The sequence below is a fragment of the Microchirus variegatus genome, assembly GCF_963457635.1.
Source record: "Microchirus variegatus genome assembly, chromosome: 2".
Taxonomy (NCBI): Eukaryota; Metazoa; Chordata; class Actinopteri; order Pleuronectiformes; family Soleidae; genus Microchirus; species Microchirus variegatus.
Genome location: NC_139803.1, coordinates 20,497,554 through 20,518,243, shown reverse-complemented (window position 1 = coordinate 20,518,243; position 20,690 = coordinate 20,497,554). Strand labels below are relative to the sequence as shown.

General features: G+C 41.2%; 1 protein-coding gene across 1 annotated transcript in view; it reads right to left on the bottom strand.

The window, feature by feature from the left end:
- ngfrb (nerve growth factor receptor b) overlaps positions 1 to 19,946 on the bottom strand; it is a gene marked incomplete at both ends in the record, with an annotated part of 120,677 nt that extends 100,731 nt beyond the window's left edge. The window contains 4 exons of the mRNA XM_083905506.1: positions 7,004 to 7,067; positions 16,942 to 17,310; positions 17,409 to 17,691; positions 19,841 to 19,946. Coding sequence (XP_083761632.1) covers positions 7,004 to 7,067; positions 16,942 to 17,310; positions 17,409 to 17,691; positions 19,841 to 19,946 — 822 coding nt within the window. The remainder of the gene's footprint in view (positions 1 to 7,003; positions 7,068 to 16,941; positions 17,311 to 17,408; positions 17,692 to 19,840) is intronic.
- Positions 19,947 to 20,690: the final 744 nt, after the last annotated feature.

Here is a 20,690-nt window from a genome sequence, read left to right as displayed (position 1 = left end):
ATCAGAGGCCTGACTCTCTGTTTGAGTAGCTGGCTGAAAGCAAAGTAGTTGTAGGCTTACCTTTTATTGGTAAGTGTAACTGTTACTGTTCATTCATTCTGAAACAAGAGGCCTGACTGTTCACAGCAAACTTCTTTAAGCCATGGTTGAACTGCACTTAAGGCTGTGTCCTAGAACCTGCACTCACAATTTCATTTTGTGTTGCTTAGTCCTCGTTTACCTGAAATGTGCACCTTATTTATCATTTTGTACTGCCCTGTTTGCTCAGATTGTTTTCAATAAAATAAAACATTTACACAAAGAAAGCCGATCCACTTTTCTATCTTGATAAGAGTATTAAAATGAGGAAAAAATAAATGGTACAAAAAGAAATCAAGGGACATTTAGAATAGATAAAAATGTGCGATTAATTGCAATGAATCATGAGTTAACTATGACATTAATGCGATTAATCGCGATTAAATATTTTACTTGTTTGACAGCACTAAAATTAACATAAGTTTTTTCTTTTCATTTATTAACACTTTTAAATTATTAAATTAAAATATATAAAATCAACTTAAAGTGCACAAGGCCTAATATTTTCTTTTTCAACACAATTAATGAAAAACAACTTAAAGTTGCAACATCAAAAGGTATATCTCCTTCCTTTTCAAATGCACTACACGTGCAAAGCACCCTATCTGCCTCATTCACTGCATTTATTTGTATTGTATTTTATTTATTTATTTTTTGGCATTATCAGTTGTGACTGGGATATTAGTAGTGCACCTCTTTATCTTCCATTCCTCCACTGCCTATGTCAGTACCTGCACAAGATGAGTGCCTGTGTGACTCTCATAGAGGGGGCGTGTCTGCAGCACCGGACTTCTATTGTGAGCGCAACAGACGGTGCTCGGGATAGTTCATCCACAACTTTTTTCTTCTCCTGCTCATAAAGATCACTGAAGTAGGTGCGCGACGGGATGTTGTAACGTGGCTCAAGCACTTTCAGCCTGTGTCCAAAGCCCTCGTTTTGCACAACTGAATATGGCCTCATGTCTGCACCTATAAACCAATACACCAATAGCGTTTGTGATAGCTTTAGCCCGGTCGGATTGTGCAGCAAGGGGCTGCTTAAATGCTGCGGTGATAAGCGGTTGTTGAGCAGCTTTTGTTTTCACTCATGTCAGTGAAACACCGGGGTGATGTCGCTTCAAATATGGCTTTCTTGTGCCACAGTGCCTACACACTGTCACGGTTTTCCCCCAAAACAGGGGATTTAAATGACGCGTCGTTCAAGCTCCTCCGTTCCTCCGCTCGCCATGACCACGTTGTGTGTGGACTGAACATGCGCACAAGTTTTTTTTTTCATATATCAATCCGCGGATCATGCGTGTGCCAAACCGAAATAATTGATCCGAACGGATCACGGATCAATGATGATCCGTTGCACCACTAATCAAAAGTGGAAAACTTTTACAACATATGATGCAGCTAGCTTCATACGCGCTGCCAGGCACCGACCTCAACCAAGAATAATCATTATTTTCAAGCCATTTGTGATTAAACTTGCACTTTTCCATGTTGCCGAGTGGTTAATCAATGCTGCCTGCCACCTGTAGACGCTTCGCAGTAGGCTAGTGACAAGTTGAAGACGAGACCCAGATTCTATCAGCGGCAGTGATTGGGTCTCGTCTTTCACTTGTCACCCAACGGTGCGTACCAGGGTTTCCCCCAGAAAACCTGCTAAGCCCGGTGGTAGGACCTCTTGGGCAGCCCAAGGGCGGCCCACGGCATTATTGTGAGACATTTATTAACAACACTTAAACGCCAACTATAGAGTCTTACAAAAAGACACACTCTTGAAATTAAATAAATAATATCAATTTTTTCACTTAAATACTAATTAAGTAATCGGCCAGTGAATCTTAAACCAAGCCATGCAATGGTTACATTTAAAAGTCAAATAAATCAACAACGCGACCTTGAGTGTCATGAAATTTATTTATTATTATTATAAATAAAAAAGTGGTAGTGCCCCCTCATCTGCCTCATCTACCTCAATGGCCCTTTTATTTCTGCGCACCGCCCCTGCGCTGTTCTCTTCTCCCTCTCCTGCGTCGTTCGTCGCTTCTGCATCTCCAAGCGGTCTCTTCCAAAGTAGACTGGATAATTTCTCTACGTGTTTTATCCCCACATAAAAATAATGATCTTTATGACTAGGATGGAGTACAGTCACAATGTTGTGCAGGTGATCCGAGTAGATCTGAGTAAAACGTGGTGACAGACTCTGAAGAGCAGAGCACACTTTTCATCATTTTTACTCCGTGGTCTCAATATTTATGTAGAAGACGCTTTAGCACTGTAATTAAGGGAATAACAGATGCATCAGATGAGCTGATGTCTTTAGTTAACTGCTCAAAGAGAGAGAATGTTCTCTGCTGTGAAGTGAATATGGCGGGGAGTTCATAATCTGCTCTGTATGCAGCCAAGTTTCGCTTTTGCACAGATACTTTCCAGCGTTTAATAGTTGCTGTTCCACAGTGTACTCGCTCTGTTTTGACCGCCAAATTATCGGTGCAACCCTAAATATACATTTTTTTTTGACAAGAACAATGTAACTGTAATAAGGACGCACTTGATAGTGTGACTTGGGTTTCAATCGGCACCTGCACAAGTGTTTACATGGAGGAGCATGCGCCCTTGTTCCCCAGTATAGAAAAATCTGTGGTGTATAAAATAAATCTATTTAAAATATAAATAAACAAGCAACGATAATGGCACTGTTATAATACACTGTACTGGTGTGTACCATTACAGCCTCTGAACCAGCCCATAGACAACGCAGCAGCAAATGGAAAAAAAACAATATTCGAACTAGCAGAACAGATTGACCGCATTTTTGCGGTGACATGACACACAAATATTTAAGACCCATGCAATCTGAATTTAAGACAATTTAATACTTTTTAAGGGCTTATTGTAAGCTAAATTAATTTAACTAACTAATTTAACTTTTCAAGGACCCGCGGCCACCCTGTATCTATAAATCTACTAGCATTTCATTGTTTTATTGGAAAACAGGAAAAATCTGTTAAAAATTACAAAAGATTCAGAAGCGTCTTCAAGAACAGAAGTCTTGTTGCTATTGTTTTTAGAATTTTAAGGCGCTTCTTTGTAATCGTCCCACTACTAGCACAATGTTGCTGTTGCCTCTTATCTGTGCTGATGTAAAACGTACCAGTTCCTGTGTGCAGTGCAGGAATGTCATCGGGCTATATGAGAGGAGTCATATGAAGCTTATGTGTGACATCATTGCCAATGGTTTGAATTTATAGTTTTGCTCTACAGATTAAATTATGAAAATAATTGACAAATCAGTTCTAAGAATAATCCTTAGCTGCAGCACTAGTACTAATGCCCTGAGCAGAGAGTGACATTTCACTCCTCTGTGCATCATTAGCAACACTTCAGTAGTCTGGACAGCAGCCAGTTGCATTTGTTGCATTTGAGTACCATCCGAAACACCAGGCCAAATGGGTTTGTTGACATTCTCATTCTCAAGACAAACCCATTTGAACACTATCCCAATTTATTCACAACCTGTCAACTAATGTTTTATGAAAGTCCTTGTCCTGTGTGACCTATTTCAAGAATGTCTATTAACACTGGGTCACCTATATAGTAGAAATGTGAAATAATATTTGAAGAAAGTGCCTTCTTGCCTGAGAAAGGCAGAACATTTTTTTTTCACTCATATACACAAATGACAACAACTTCCAGAATGCAATGCATTCAAGGTCTCCATTGCCAGCAGGAAGACGTCACTGAGAGGTAAGCCTGACGCTAATAGTCCACTCTATTTCTGCTGATAGCATGTGTGATATAGTTGTCGGCAGTAAAGCAACAATGTTGTCAAAGTAGGAGAATGTCAGTGTTATTCAAATGTTTTATTGTTATTCATGTTTGTTCAAGAAGTCACTAGACAATGTTTTCTTGCCCCGGTCATTTTCATCTAATGTTATTCATAGCCTATAGCCTGTTTTCCTGGAAAATAGTAAAATTTTCATTCATATTTTATGAGTAATTGTGTTCCTTGTCCTTTACAGAAGCATGGTTTAATCAAGTCTTGGAGAAAATCTTCACACCATCCAGTGTCTGCTCCTCTTTACCAGACTCCCCCACAACACATTTTAGATGGGCTCCTTGTTTATTTTAAACTGTACCCTTGAATATGATGGTAAAACATTTTCCTTTGTGACTAATAAAGTTATTTTTTCACCTTTCCCTGCATGCATGTGTACACCATGGATGTATAATATGAACTGGATAGAGCACCGCCCCCTCTGCCTTGAAGACAAATTTTGCATGGTGGCCACTGTGGGTAACTGCAACAAAAAATCCCATGGAGCCCAAAAAGCAATTTTCCCATTGACCGCAATAGTAAAAGAGACGCGTGTAAAAGTGTCCACATAACACATCGAGACATGGACATGGGCTTTTATAAATCTTTATATTCTATATTTTTAATTCATGGAGTTTCATGTTTGAAAAACATTCCTAAAGGCCATAAAAAGCCCAGACAAATCGTATTTCTCAGAGTGACGTCACAGCTGTGTACGAGCACAGCAAAGCGCGGTCATGAGGCGTCTCGGGAACAGCGCTGCTGTCAGTGAACCGAACGACATGAAAACTTCATGAGAAATGTGAATAAATGAAGACAATGAGGGGGTTTCGTTTACATTTTTAAAATATTATGACAAAGTAGGTTTTAGTAGTTTATTCGGCGCTCATTAACATTTATTTTCAAACGTATTATCGATTAACGAGCTGCTTTGTGGGTTCATTGAGGAGAGCAGACTGACATGCTGCACTTTATCACTGTGTTAATTTTTATTGATCGTTTTAATCTTTAACTCCGTCATTGTACTTTTCAGCTTCACTATATTCACTTCGCTATCGTTGATTTTGCATTTATTTACAAATCCATGGTTAAAAGCCGAAGTTAACGTGACGCCGGTATTCATGAAATCCGCTAGCACACGTCATTAGCGTACTCCCATCATGCCTTTCGCTGTTCATGTACGCGCCGAGCAAGTCGATAACGCGGACGGCTCGTTCACATAGCCAAGAGGAATGATGGTAGTGACACTACTGCGCATGCTCTATGGGCCCCATAACCCGGAAATAAACGCGGAAGTCAAAAACTTTTTTGGCATATGCGCTGGGTGAGCAGCTTCATAGGAATGAACGGAAGCGAAGGGGCGGTGCTCTATCCAGTTCATATTATACATCCATGGTGTGTACACCACAACCAACGGTAAAGACTCTTGGAAGGAGGCTTAATAGTTACTGATTTAGTTATATTACTATACTACACAAGTAGTTTACTTCGAGCATGACTGTGCTAGAACCCTCTTGAAAACTGTAGGGATTATTATTATTCTTATTATTATTTTTTCCGCCAAATGAATCGCATTTTAGAGGCCTTTCCCATGCCCCATGGGAAAGACATCTATATGAAAATATTCAATTTCAAATACAGCGCCCCCTGGTGACAGCAGATAGTATTACAATTACAGTTTTTTCATTCTCATCCAACAGGGTTTGCTGTATCCACCTGAAACTTAAACTTGTGAGACCAGAGACCCTTCTTGAACATGTCTATATGAAAATATTCAATTTCGAAAACAGCGCCTCCTGGTGACGGCAGTTTGGGTCACTATCTAATTGCGATTATTTTGACAGGAACTGCAATTGCTATATGATTTGCTATACCATAGAGAATGGTAATTTTCACATTATTATTCTCATTTCCATTCAAAAAAACATGTTTTAAATTACTACTGTGTGATATTTGTGCAATTAATTGTTCAGTCCTACTTGGTACAGGGTTAGAGTTGATTTGTTCATTTCCATGTAATTTATGCAACAAATAATACATTGAGTTTTATATCTTCCAATGACTCTACACTGCTCTACACTGATCCCTTCACAGATATGACAACTGCTGTCAGGAGCTTGTAGTGGTAAAAAATTTGGACCCTATGAGATAAAAGACACTGGAAATCGATGATAAGTCATTGGGATAATGACCTCCTGTGGCTCTGCAGAGTTTTCATGTCCTCTCTGCTCTGATTTGACCAGGGCTTGGTTTCAACAAATCACTGAGATCCTCATGGCGAGCTCCTTTCACTGAGCCTACTCTGACATTGGTATTGTCCTGTGTCTGAAGAGCCACGTGTAACTGAGAAGGGTGGAACTACACATCCAGCAACTGGAGCTATAGAGTAACAACCTGAATGGCTGTCGTAGACAGGTGCAAAGACACAACGCTTGCTTTAAAAACCTCTCACAGAGCATTTACAGGTGTGGTCCGTCAAAGAAGACATGGGATATAAGCAGTCATGAAGAAAAAACCTGGTCAGTAAATGTCAGGCAGGTATTACTTTTTTTTTTGTGAAAAGGTGATGGGCACATATTGTTTTACAATAATAATAAGAATAAAAAAAATGCAGCCTTTGCAAATTGCATTGATCCAAACTTTGATTTGAAAACAATGAATTGTTCAGCCCTAGTCTGGACACCACACCTACAGCCTAAACTGACCACATCCTATCATAAAGTATAGATTAGGGGTTCCCAACCCCTTTGTCAGAGTACAGTACTGGGACTTGCGCTAGACTGAGCTGGGCCACATAAATCCACAGGAAGCAAATATACCACAGTCTGTTTTGTACTTGATTTCCCTTGAGAGTTCAAACTTAAACACATAAAAAATAAGTGACCATTTTAACATGTAATTCTGACGATTGCCCCACATAAAGGCTCAGGCCGGCACTGGATGGAAGAAAACTAGCTTTTTTTCCCCTTTTTTTAGAAAAAAAAAACACTCCTAAACCTGCTTCGTCTGGCTGTGTGCGCGGTGGCGCAATAAACACGCATAAACATGCAAAGGATTCCCTCAAGTTTCAGAGAAGCACTGAACACGCTGAGGTTACGTAAGAGCCACTGGACTCACCACTCCGAGGATCATTGCTATGAGAGCGGAGTTCATCCTGAAAGTCCACGGCATCTTCCCACGACTGTCACAGAGTGTGGATGTGACGCAATCTCTCAGTGATTCCGGCCTGGAGGAAACATCACCACGTCTTCAATTTGTTTGTTTGTTTGTCTCAACTCTCCGAAATGTCTTCTTCGAGACCAAGTGTGTGTCACAGCTGGTTTGCGCTGAGTTCGGGAGCTGTTGCAGCTGCGCGCGCGCACACGTGAGAGAGAGTGTGTGTGCTCAGTCAAAGGAAAAAGACGCTGCTGCTCAAATTATTATTGGACCACTGCATGTTTCGCTCTGCGCTTTGCTGGACTCAAATGACACGAGCGCTCAGCTCGGAGGAAGCCGTCTCCCACTCCACGCCCACACACAGAGAGAGTGCGAGAGAGAGAGAGAGGGGGGGGGGGGGGAGGGGGGGCTCTAATATCCAATACCCATTGCTCTTCCATTGTTCATTGAACACTCTAAATTGACCCCAGCCCTGATGGGGAGGGTTGCATTAAAAAGAATATCCAGTGTGAATACTGATCTGTGCTAAATTAAACGTCACTGAAAAATCACTTTTCGTTTTTGTTCCCATATCATTTTGAAATGTTCCTTGTGTGTACCTTGTTGAGTCTTCATGTCCTGTGTTCTGTCTTCTGTCTATTTTTGTTCATTTTTTTATTTTTTTAAACAAAGATGCATCCACAAAAAAGTTGCAGAAGTGAATTTCTGCTACTCGGTAGTCATTCAGCAGTTTGACAAGATAAAAGCTTTTTCCCCACCTGCTCTGCTGTTGTATACACTCAATTACTCCCACAGTCAGGTCTGATGCAGCAAACAATAAAGTTACATTGTTTCTGTTCACAAAGACAAAGGGGCAGAATATTAACATCAAACAACAGAAGTCAACAGAAGTTATGATCTACAGCAGGGGTCACCAACGTGGTGCCCGCGGGCACCTGGTAGCCCGCGGGCAGCCAATACGGTGCCCGCGGGCTCACTTCACTTCACCTCACTTGCATGTATCCGTATGATCTGTCAGTAAAATATCTTTGATATTGTTTATAAAAACTGGTTATCGTTAGGAGTAAGCACTGGAAGGAATGTGTATGCAGTTGAATGCATAATATTAATCATTTAAATGGTAAACAAACAAAAAAATATTATATGGTAGCCCTCCATATTATTTTTTACCCTTAAGGTAGCTCTCTGACTCAAAAAGGTTGGTGACCCCTGATCTACAGCTTTCACCCAAACTTTAACCAGAGCCTCAGAAATAAGGTTGTGCCAAGCTTTCTGGTAATTACAAGGTAATTGTCATCAAGGTCATCTCTTTAGCTTTAATCATACTCTGTGAAGTTCTTGCCGATCAGCTTGTTAAATTTAAATTACACGGACAAATTACATTTTGAGTAAATCAACAATTTGTTATGTGGTTTACTGGCATTTATATTCTGCCTGACAGCCAAGCCTGAGATCCCCACTGGCATTCGTGCAATTACAAGTTGATGATATTTAATCCCCAAATCCTTCATCTATTCTCTTATCCATATCCTAATTTAGATACATCAATGCTTCATTGCTGTGTTTTAAAACCCTGAATGTTGAGTGTCACAACACAGCTTGTGGAAACAAAGTGTTTCTCTCCTCACAAACACTGCTGTCTTCATGCATAAGCAGAGGAGAGCCACTGTTGGGACAGGCCGACACCTGAGGCAATACAGTTTGGTCGCAAAAAATCCAGAGCACATCATGTACTGCTTGTGCTCAGATCATGACTATACATGTCACCTCATACAATCTGAGAACAGGTTGATTTAGAGCATTGGCAGAGTTGTTTGTGAAGTTTACTTTGTTTACAGTCTCCATGTACCTGCGGCAAAAGAAATCATCCCGCATTTCACTTTCTCTTAATGGAGTTCACTGTAATTATTGTGTGCATGAAGTAACTAATTATGTGTTGCTAAAGGAGTAGTTCTGGGTTTAAGATAAGACGCACTGAATGAAAAACTAGAGAAATATTGCATGTTGCACGTAGATGTGTAAACAAATATTGTGAGTAAACTGTTTACAGTCTCAGTAAGAATACAAATTATAAATATTATGACAATGGATAAAGATGCCCTGTGATCGACTGGCAAACGGTAGATAATGGATGGATAAGGATAATGCACTGGTGTACAGGCAGTAGGGACAATATGGTGGAGATGGCAGTGTTATGAGTTGTATAGTCGGGATGAATGACCTGCAGTACCGTTCCTTTTTGCACCACAAGTGCAGCAGTCAGTTGCTGAAGGAGCTGCTTAAGGCCCCCACAGTCTCATGTAGGGGGTTAGAGGGGTTGTCCATGATTGATGTCAGCTTGGCCAACATCCTCCTCTCATCCACCTCAATAGAGTCCAGGGATAGTCCAAGACTGAGCCAGCCCTTTTGAGCAGTCTGTTGAGTCTCTTCCTGTCCCTCTCAGAGCTTCCACAGCCAATAGCTGATGCTACCACAGAGTCAGAGCAGTAGAGATTTTAGCCAGCCAAGGCGTCTAATTACTTACTTACTCTAATTAATACTTTTAGGCAGAACGCCCTAACGATGCCCTATTTTTTTTCTTCCGTTTCCACCGGTAACCATCAAAATAAAACCACTTAAACGATGTTGTGATGACACATGCAAAAACTGCGGCCAGCACGCGCCTGTCTGAGTCTGTCCAAAATCAGTTTGGAACACCAATAAAACAGTTCCAACAAGATGTGACGGTGGAACAGCACCTATTAAATGCTGGAAAGTCTCTTTGCGCAAAAGCGAAACTTGGCTGCATACAGCTTAGATTATGAACTCCCCACGACATTCACTTCACACCAGAGAATATTCACTCTCTTTGAGCAGCTAACAAAGAGATCAGCTCATCTGATGCATCTGTTAGTCACTTAATTGCAGCACTAAAGCATTTTCTACACAAAGATTGAGACCACGGAGTGAAAACAATGAAAAGTGTGCTCTTGTCTGTCAACACGTTTTAGTTAGATCTACTCAGATCCCCAATGTGTCTTCACAAAGATCATTATGTATGTGTCATATGGATGTGGGGATAAAACTGCACAGCCCGCTTGGAGACGGAGAAACTCATGGCACAGGAGCAGCGCACAGTGCAGGAGAAGGAGAAGCACAGTCACTGCACAGGGGCGGTGCGCAGAAAAAGGCACGTCTGTCTGCAGTGAAGTTTTCAAACTCACGGTTCAGCACCGAAGTTCATCATAAAAATCAGCGTTTTTACACAGGAGCTGCTGCTCTACTGCTGCATAGTTTGGTAACTTTGTCTCATTCAAGTAAATCCAAACAGAGGATTTCAAACACTGAAGTCACAAAATAACACATCAGATGTTGCTCATGAAGGCAGCAGTGGATCAACGACTCCTGTGCAGTGATGTAAAGTTTTTGACTTTCTCAATGGAGTTTGGTTTGGGAGAGTAATAAGTTTACAAAGTGAAACAAACAGCAGTTTCTTGTTGGAGAACTCATTTGTTAGGTGGCTAAAATCTAAAGGTAGCAATTTTTACACTGAGAACAAACCTCTATGTCTCAAGCTTGCAGAGGGATACACACATCCAAAAAACTATTGAACGCATCACTTCAATAATGATGTTCTTCGACATCCAAAGTTTTCTGTCATGTTTTGCTAGTTATGTTAAGATCCAACAATGTGAGGAACATAATATGTATAGCTGTTATCACTGAGTGCATATTTACTATGTATCTCTCTGCATTGATCTCTTCTGGTAAAGACTTTGTCTGATATTTAAGTGTGTATTGATGTGCATGTGTTTTAAGGCCTAAGACTGTATCAGCTTGGTGAGTAAGTGATTTATTAAAGGACTGAGGCTAGTGGGGGACATGGGGGAAGAAGATGAGTGCAAAAGCAGGGATGCTATGGTTGAGATAAATGATGCATGTCAATAGAGGAGGGGGCCAGAAAGAAAAATTAAATTCAATGTGGGGCAAAATAAACTTGTCTATTCAATGTGGTTTATATAATTGATTGGAAAAAAATTATTACAGCTTCATCTGAGACCTCTGAATAATTTCTGACAGCTTTTTGATGCTGATGTGACATGGAAACTGGAAATTATAACAGCTGCAATAAGACTTTATGAAACACACAGCAGGAACAGTGTGAAAAAGGTGGGATAAACCAGTGATAATCCATGTTACAGGAATAATTGTACATAAGAGGTAACAATGCCTTTTTTAATCTTTGTTTATGCAATTAGAGGAGCTAATGTAACAATAGCTGTGTCATTTCACATATTTCTGAAAACACTAGAGGCAGCAGTATCATGTATAAGGTTATTGGCTGTGAGTGGTGTCACATGATTAGGTTTACAACATTCTAATGATAAGTTTGCTGCTTTTCTCACTGCTAGATTGCCTTTTCCGACCTGAAGATTTTTAAACAAAATGAATCCTAAGTTCATCATGCAAATTAGCAGAACTTACTGGTTGCATAAGTAGATCAACAACTCCTGTGTGTTTAGATTAAAAGTTAGTTGATAGAATGAATTATTTTCTCTGTGGAGTTTGGTTTGGAGAGAGTAAGCAGTTTACAAAGTGAAACAGAACAGGAACAGCGATAAAAACTGAGACAATCTTTGCTTAATAATGTATAATACCAGTTTGAATATGCAGTCAGTATCTAATAGAAGAACTGTGATGAACATTTAAACATATTGTTCGTGTAATTTCTGAAGACTCAAAAGGCAGCAGTGACATGTATAAGGTTATTAATGGTGTCCACACACACACACACACACACACACACACACACACACACACACACACACACATACACACACGGACCATCTGTCACCAGTGAGTGAACAGAAGATGGGTGGTCCACAACAAGCTCACTGTCCCATCTCAGGTTCCGTGAAAAAGGTTTTGTTACATGTGGTTGGTCCTGCGGAAAAAAAGAGTCTGCATGCATTTGTGTGCATGTGTTCTTATATTTATTACCTCTTTAGGACCCTTTTCTGGCATAAACACCGACCTTGTCAGGACCAGTAGTTCTCATCAACACCAAAAAATGTGTTTTGCTAGTTGTGTATAACTAGCATATGTCATGTCAGCACTGACCAGCACTGACTGTCCCTGTCACATTAACGGACATTAACAGAAATGGCGAAACACAATGTGATCCATAGTATTGTTGCAAGCTTTCCTTTCTAATGTACTGTCATGACGGGGAAGCATTATGTGATGTGAAATCACTGTGCAAGCACTCACACCAATAACTGCCATGAGTGAGGTATCATGTTGTGGTCAGGGAAAAACTTCAGAGCGCTGAATTGAGGGCGGCTGCATTCCTGTGTACGTCGTACAAGTGAAAAACAACTAAGAACATGGAAATTAAATTGATATAAAGGTTAATGCTGTTGAAAATGTGCTGTGAATTATTTTTTTATTTTTTTTAAAACCCTGGACAGGCCAGATGGCAAAGCACCCCTTCTCTTCTCCTGGGAATCCCTCATCTGCTCTTTATTGATCCAAATGGTCTGATCTCTTTTTAGTGTACATCCTCTGTTCAACAGCTGCCACATCACAGATGGAGCACTGAAAAATTGCACCACAAATAATTATTAGTTTCTTGATTTACAGTTATATACTGATGGACAGTCCCATGGCATGTAATCAATCTCAATCAATATTCCAGCTTGCTCTGAATAAAGGATTCTCGTGTGTTGGGGCCTGAGCTTTTTTATTGATCAAATTTGGTCAGACACACTTTTTAACGCACTAGGCCAAAAATCAGCCCCAGGCTGTTGTCCATCACTGCACCCTATTATGCATCAGAGTCGCAGACTATGTTTCCAGTAAAATGTATTTCAAATGAAAACAACATTCTGTTAAAAAACTAGGGCTGTAAGTAGCACTGAATGGTTCAGTACTTCAGACTCTGAAGTGATCTGAAATACCACTGAACGTGGTTGTGATTGGGCTCACATGCTCCGTGCTGTCACTAAATACACCAGACTCCTCTGTTAAATATTGACATTTTCTACATTTTGGAGATTAATGCATGTTTTCAGGATTTCAGTCTGTCGACATCACATTTTACTTTCGGCAAAGCTCGCTTGGAACCTCGCCAGAGCAGGTACCAAAAAAAGCACCAGGCATCAGATACTATCCCTAATGGAAACCAAAAAAAAACCAAGTAGAGTTGAGCTGAGCCGAGCCAGGCTAGAACTGTATAATGGAAATACACCATAAATGAAATAATATCGATGGAAGGTGAGGGTGTGTCTGTCTGGAATTCATTCAATCATTGGTTATTTAGTTGATCGAGACAAGCAGTAGGTGGAGAAAAAGTCTGGGTCACCACAGAAGGATGAGATGCCACCACTTGATGACGTCAATAATGAGTGCAAGTAGCTAATGATACATGGTGGAATTTTGTTGCTGCTTTCATCTATTATTGTAGTCATAGAGAAAATTAGTGGGATTATTTTTTAAGTCAGGGCCCACAAGATTTTGTTAAACCACTGCTGTCTCCACCAGCAAGTTAAATATGTTTTTTGTTCTCATGAACAGTTTCAGGTTTATGTTCCACAGATTATATACACAAATCCGTGTTACGCTAACAAAATCCTAAACCAGATCAGCACTGTGGGTCTACTAACCCATCTATTTAATCCCTAAATATCACATAAATCACATAAAGGAATAATGTGTATTTTACGAAATACTAAAGGAGTATACTAAAAAAAAAACGTAATTTAGACAGAATATTTTAATGAACAGTCTAGTCAATGTTTATATAAAGATATTTATCAGATTTTTATTTATCTGATATCAGATTTTTACTTCTCTGATATCAGATTTTTACTTATCTGATATCAGATTTTTACTTATTTGATATCAGATTTGTACTTATTTTTCTGCCTGACTATCTTATTCAAACTAATTAATGTATTTATCGTATTGTAATGTGTAAAATGTTGAATGAATAGTAGCAGAAGCTAATGGAACCTTCACTGTTAACATGTGATGCAGCCATTTTGAATCAAATGATCAATTTAATTGCAATTCATCTGTATTTGTTATATTCTAAATTCTTTTGAAAAGGCTATATTACAGTATTTAGCATAGTAGGACTATGAATGAACGCTGACATGAAGCTGCCGTGATTGGTGCAATGTTTCCCCCTGCTGGGCTGCAGTACATACAGCAAGTGTTTCAGTGAAAATGAAAGACATTCTAAGACTACAGCTTTATAAATAGGTATTACAACTCCTGTTGTGTAAATGGACAGTAATAATCCTACACTTGCACGTACGTTCGCGGATCAGTGAGTGAGTGACTGCACACGCCTTCCCTGACAGACTCCTCCTCGCTACCAAGTTTTGTTTTTTTTTATAAAAGTACAGTTTAATTGCAAAACATCATTATAATAATGATAATAATGATGATGATAATACAAAATAATAAAACTTAAAGGGACAATATGTAGTATTTATGGGTTTATATTACCCAAAATCCACTTTTTTATACATATTATGTGCTCCTGCATTGTCTAGTCGCTGTATAATATTCTTTGTTTCATTGTCGTAGTGTTTCAAAAAGTCATTTAAAATAACATGGTCGCGGGCCGCGGTCGCATAGCCACTGTTGCAAACGCGAGAGAACAAATCAAGCGTCTCTTTACTTGTAGCGGAAGTCCCGCCTCCACTATCTCCGCTTCGTCTGCTACGGCCGCGGTAGCTCGCCCTCTCCCTCACCTCACGAACCTCATCTGATGACACGGAGAAAGACAACGAGGACGACATTTGACCAGCTGCGGATACCGTAGCGCTCAGGGAAGGGAGGGGGGGAGCAGAGCAGCAGGTCTTTGTTGTAAATTTGACTCCGGTTTAAAGTCATAAAAGGGACTGCAGCGAGGAGTCGTGACAAAGCTATTTTTAAACACTGTTAAAACAATGTTTTGATAATGAGGAGCAGTGCATCCGCCGTTCCAGAGGGGGGCGCTGCGCTTCTGAGAACGGATGTGCTGGATAGTACTGGCCAATCACAAGACTCTGTCTCCTGGGGGTGAAAGTTCACTCTGAAACAAAAACACTGTCAGAAAAGATCGGCTAGTTTACAGAAACTAGGAGGTTTTTGACCATAAAAACAAGTTAATATATGTAAGTAGACCTCCATAACTAACATTAAATGTTAGTTATAAATTTTATGTGCAACAGGACCACTCTATGTCACCTTTAATGTTGTGGGTGTGTGTCTGTGTCTGTGTGTGTCTGTGTGTGTGTGTGTGTGTGTGTGTGTGTGTGTGTGTGTGTGAGTGTGTGTGTGTGTGTGTGTGTGTGAGTGTGTGTGTGTGTGTGTGTGTGTGTGTGTGTGTGTGTGTGTGTGTGTGTGTGTGTGTGTGTGTGAGTGTGTGTGCGCTTGTTTACAAGTGGCTTATCTTGACTAAACATGAGCAGTTAGCTTGGAGAAAAGGACGCCAAATTGCCACCTGTTTCTGTAGAAGTATTCTACAATAGACACACAGCACATCGGTGCCACGACTGTTTCGCTGAGGATGTGAATCTGTGACAGTTCTGTGTTCGCGAATCATGATGAGTGAGTCACAGCGCGAGCTAGAACATGATTCACGTCCTCCTCCGCAACAGTTCAGTGATTGACAGCGCGAACGAATCACATCCTCCAGGAGTGAGTGAGAGCGACAGACAGTTCTCCCTTCCCGCTCGGCGTATGTTGGTTGGCGTCGTTTGCCGAAGATTTGTGAGTGAGTGACAGCGGCGAACGACTTCACAAGTGATTCAGAGAAAGCGGCGGTTTCACTCCGCCACGCTCCCTGCTGAGCTCAACTGAACTAAGAAAGAAACAAATCAGTTCATGAGGTGATCCCAGTCAGTTCGTTCACTCAAAAGATCAGTTCTTTTGAACTAATCGTATGTGACCGACACAACACTATTGCAATGTACTATTATAAAAAATAATACTCAGGTAATATGGTTAGAAGTATATCACCTCACTGGTGATGTGCATGTGCTTCAGACACATTGAGATAAGTATACAAAAGAATAATATTTAATATAAAATATTTTACACATTTTCAGCTTGCAGTTTGCAATGAGTAAGGTGCATAACAGCTCCAAGCACAAATTTTTGCGAGGAGCCTATTGTTATCTTTCAGATCATCATTATTATATCCGTGGTCTTCCAGTCATTTGAGGGGGTTAACCTGCATAAAAACACTTGAGTTTGCATGCAGGTGACCAGATTCTTTGTTGCAGTCTGTTTTGTACTGAACAGACTAAAGCTATTCTTGACCAACAGTGATCGATGTGCAGAAAACAGCCTGGATGATGAATTAGAATGTGGACGTGTGCAGGTTCGGTCTCTTGTGTCATGTATGAAGTTCCGAGGCGATTGGTCAATGTATGGCGAAGTTATAGGGCACTTCCTGTTTCCTGTTTCCTGTATATTTTTTCCTTTAATGCATTTTTATGACGAGTTTGTCCAATTATAAAGTGTGCAAATCGGCAAGATGGAAGCCAAATTCAAAATGGCCAATTTCCTGTTGAGTTGAGGCCGTGGCCCAATGAATGTTTTAGTTTTTTGTTTGTCACGAATGTGTTACGATTCTTAATAAAGAATTGACAGAGTGTTTTAGGACCCAAATGCAGACAGACAACAAGGGGGGTAAAATGATCAAGAATAAATATTTATTTACATATACACATATATAGATAATAAAAAGCAATGGGTGAATGTGTATGTAATACTGCAGCTGCGCCGGGTGAGGTCAGTTGCAGCAGGACGAGAGTCAGAGTTTGTTTGCGGATTCCGTCTCGGAACAGACTCACTCAGAGCTGGTGTTCTTGGAGAGAGCCAAAGACAAGACGACGCTGGAGGTGATTAGTGCCACTCACCCAGTGGATGAAGAGTAGACGACGGCAGAGTCGAGCGAAGGGAATCCCAGGTGAAGAGGGAAGCCGCTGGTGAAGAACCGCGTTTCTCGTGGAGCAGAAGATGAGAAGGCGATGGCAGAGTCGAGCGACGGGAGCCCAGGAGAAAAGAGGAATTTGCTGACGTGGATCTGTGTCACTTGTGGAGCAGGAGGTGAGTAAACGATGGTGGAATCGAGCAACGGAAAGCCCAGGAGAAGGGAGGAAGTTGCTGACGAGGGTCCTTGTCTCTCGGAGAGCAGGAGATATGGTGACTTTACCAGTAGGTATAGAACAACAATCTGACGCTGGTGAGCAGGCGGCTCTGGCTTAAGAAGGCTGATCCCCAGCCTTCTTAAAAAAAAACACGGAGCAGAAGGGGAAAACCATAAAAATAATAATAAAGGTTGTGTGGTGAAAGTGGGATCTGTCACGATCCACACTCCACTCACATCTCCACAAGCATTTCTGTTGTTTTCCCTGCGGCTCCGTGTTTTTCCTTCTTCTCTGCAGGAGGCGTGGTTGACCTACTTCCAGAAGACGTTGGTGATTGAGTCCACCTGCGAGACTCCACCCTCACCTGCTCGCTTTCTCCTTTCTCTCCTTTCGCTTTCTCCTGCCGAGACGCTGTCTCCACCTGTGCTTCAACTACGTCTTCTGAGCCTGTGTTCCAACTACACGTCTCGTCTTCTCCAACCGAGACGCTGTCTCCATGCAAGCCGAGTGAGTCCGTTCCTTCGGGAACTCAAGCACAAACTTTTGCCACTGAGGAGCAGCTGCTCCTTCGTCGCCCAGCTGCAGTCCGTGTTTTCTGCTCGCACGTTTGCTATTACATTCGTATTAGCCATTGTACAAGCTAGGCTAATAAATATTTGGTTTTCTTAAACTCTTGTCTCCTGTTCTGCATTCGGGTCCTCTTTTCTATTCAGTCGTTTTCTCCACAAGGACAAAACGTAACAGGATCGTATCAAAAAGACCAGAAAGCCACGGATATAATAATGAGAACAGCTCGTAGGACTCAGTCATGATAGGGCCCTTGCCCCACTTAGGGAGCGCAGCAGTTCCCTTACCTCTCTGCTTTATTTTCATTCAGGGACCCATTTGATGCCAAATTCTATGAATTCATTTGTGTGTCAAGTTTTGTAAAAAATGTTCTTTCCATTCGATCAAAGAGTGACAAAAAACAAGCATTCAATGTCACCCTTACTTTCGAGTGTCAAAGTGTCCAATATGCCTAAACCCGATATAGCATGTGGTTGGACAGAGAACAAGGAAAGTACATGTAGGTAGGTGATGGTACTTACTCTAAGCAGGTATTGAACCCAAGTAATTTGGCCAAAAGGCAGGGTAACTTTTCATCATTAACTTGTGTACAATAGATGGACAGTTTGGCACAGCCAGCTCAAACGTGTTGGGACGTTCAAATTAGTTCATTCAGACTAGCCAATTCTGTTGTTGCTGACCTGCTGCTGAGGTGCAACTTGTGGTGGCAAATCAGATCTGTAATTTTGGTGCATTTTCCAGCATCCACTTGTAGGCCTGGGCAAGGGAGGTGCAAGAAGGAATGAGAAGGCTGATAATTTCATTGGACCAACCCAATGTCCTTCAAGAAAATCAACCAATGGGTCGCATTTTGTGTGTCAAATACCGTTGCGGTCGTTAAAAATCATTTCTAATATACTTTTTTTTTTGGTAAAATTAAGTTTTAAAAATTATTACAATAATCTCCATCTCGTCATTCCAAATTCACTATGTGGGACAGCAGTATCTACATTTGGGGCCTCATGCATAAACATGCATAAAGAGTGTATGCTTGCTTTCACGCACACAACGGCATATAAAACTGTACTTGATGTGGAACTTCAAGGATTGCAGCATAAACTCTTGAGTTGCCATGAGTTCCCCGCAAACTCTTGCCAGGTGGATACACTGCGATGTTCAGCTCTGAAATTTTTCGCAATATGATATGTGGCCCACCACGGCAAAAGAGGGAACATGTCAGCCCAGCACAAAACAAGTTAACAAATATATATTTTTTTTTTTCAAAATTAGGGATTTTCGCTTTTTTCCGAATTTGTGCAAGTGGAAGTTTTGAAGACGCCACTACATGCTTAATTCAAAAACTTTGTATTTGAATTAGGGTTGTTTTATCGCTGTGACTCAATTCCAAGTTAGGCTGTGGTGATATCACATTTCAGTGCTTTTGTTTTTTTTTGTCTTTCGGCCAATCAGCTGATGGTCAAATATATGGCGACTTAATATGCAGCCGAGGCAGCGAGTCTCCTCACGGCTGCTGTGGAGCTGTATGTGTTCACTGTGGAATGAAGATGGACAAGGGACAGACAGAGACAGACACAGATGTCACTTCTGCTATGTAACCTCTTATTAACGTTCTATCTTCTTATGGGGTGAGTTTTCATTAATGTCATTAATCTATGTTACGTTAGTGTTCCTTCAGAGTCACACACAGGGATTGAAACATATTTTGTCTTTTAATAACCCACTGTGTTTCATAACGTTATGTGGCTGCATTGTTATTAACTAGCTTCAGAGCCGGCCCAAACATTTATGGGGCCCGCAGCTGAATTTGATTTGTACATTATAGCTGTGTTATTTACTCCAAACCAGGGTCACACTTTTTTTGTTGTTGTTTCTTTTGCATTGGGGGGAGTAAAATCACATGGTCTTTTTTTAATCAGCACTTTCATATTCAAAGTGAAACACTGTGTGAGATGATACTGGACTTGAAATGAATATATACTGTATATATATGTGTAGCAGTATGGAGTGTTTGATGGGTTTCAGCTGTGCGACTCTCTCCAGCCACTCGCTGTAGAAGAGTACCTTATTAATATAGGCAGGAAGCACCTGGTTGTCGACTTGCCTGACGGAGCCTGGGTCACGTCACTCCCGGGCGCCCTACACTTCCGCGTTCGTTTGGTGGCAGGTAGGCTGCCGGTGGTCTCACACTGTCCCTCCTGTTGTTTCATTCTGGTTATTTTATTTCAGCGGCTCGCTTGGGTGTTGCTGCTGTCTGCATGTTGCTTCCAGCTGGTTGTTTGCCTTACTGTCCGCTGTCCGTGTTGCCAGGTAACAGATTGCGTTGCTCCACGCCGTGCCGACTGTGATTGCCTGACCGGTATGTAGCACAGTGATTTTAGCTTCCTCCTCCAGCCACTCGTCAGTTCCTAATATCTGTTCTTTTATTGTAGGGTAAAGATACCTGTGTAGTGGCATAACAACCACTAACCGGCAAGGAATCGCTGCTGCTTTGCCTCGCCGCTTAATTGCCTCACTGCTGCACTGATTGCCCGCTAGCTGCTTTCCTGCTAACTTCTAACAGCTGCGTCGCTTGGCTGCTTATCGTTCGCTTTGCTTCGCAACTGTTGCGCTGAACAACTGCTTGGCTCTACACTGCATTGAGACTTGAGATTGAGATTTATATTTGCACCCGCAGCCGCGTGGCTCTAACGCTGCCGGTCTGGTTTCCGGCTGCTCACTATTGCCGGCTAATAATTAGCCTTCATCCAGTTCTGGTGTAAGCATCGCAGTGGGCGAATAGTTGCTCTGTGCATTGAACTGTGTGTTGTCTGGTGTAATCCTGTCACTTCTTAATGTACGTGTGTGTGTGTGTGTGAGAGAGAGAGAGAGAGAGAGAGAGAGAGAGAGAGAGAGAGAGAGAACAGTGGGAGAGTTCATTTTATTTTCGTTGTGATTAGTTGCCCTTTCTTGTA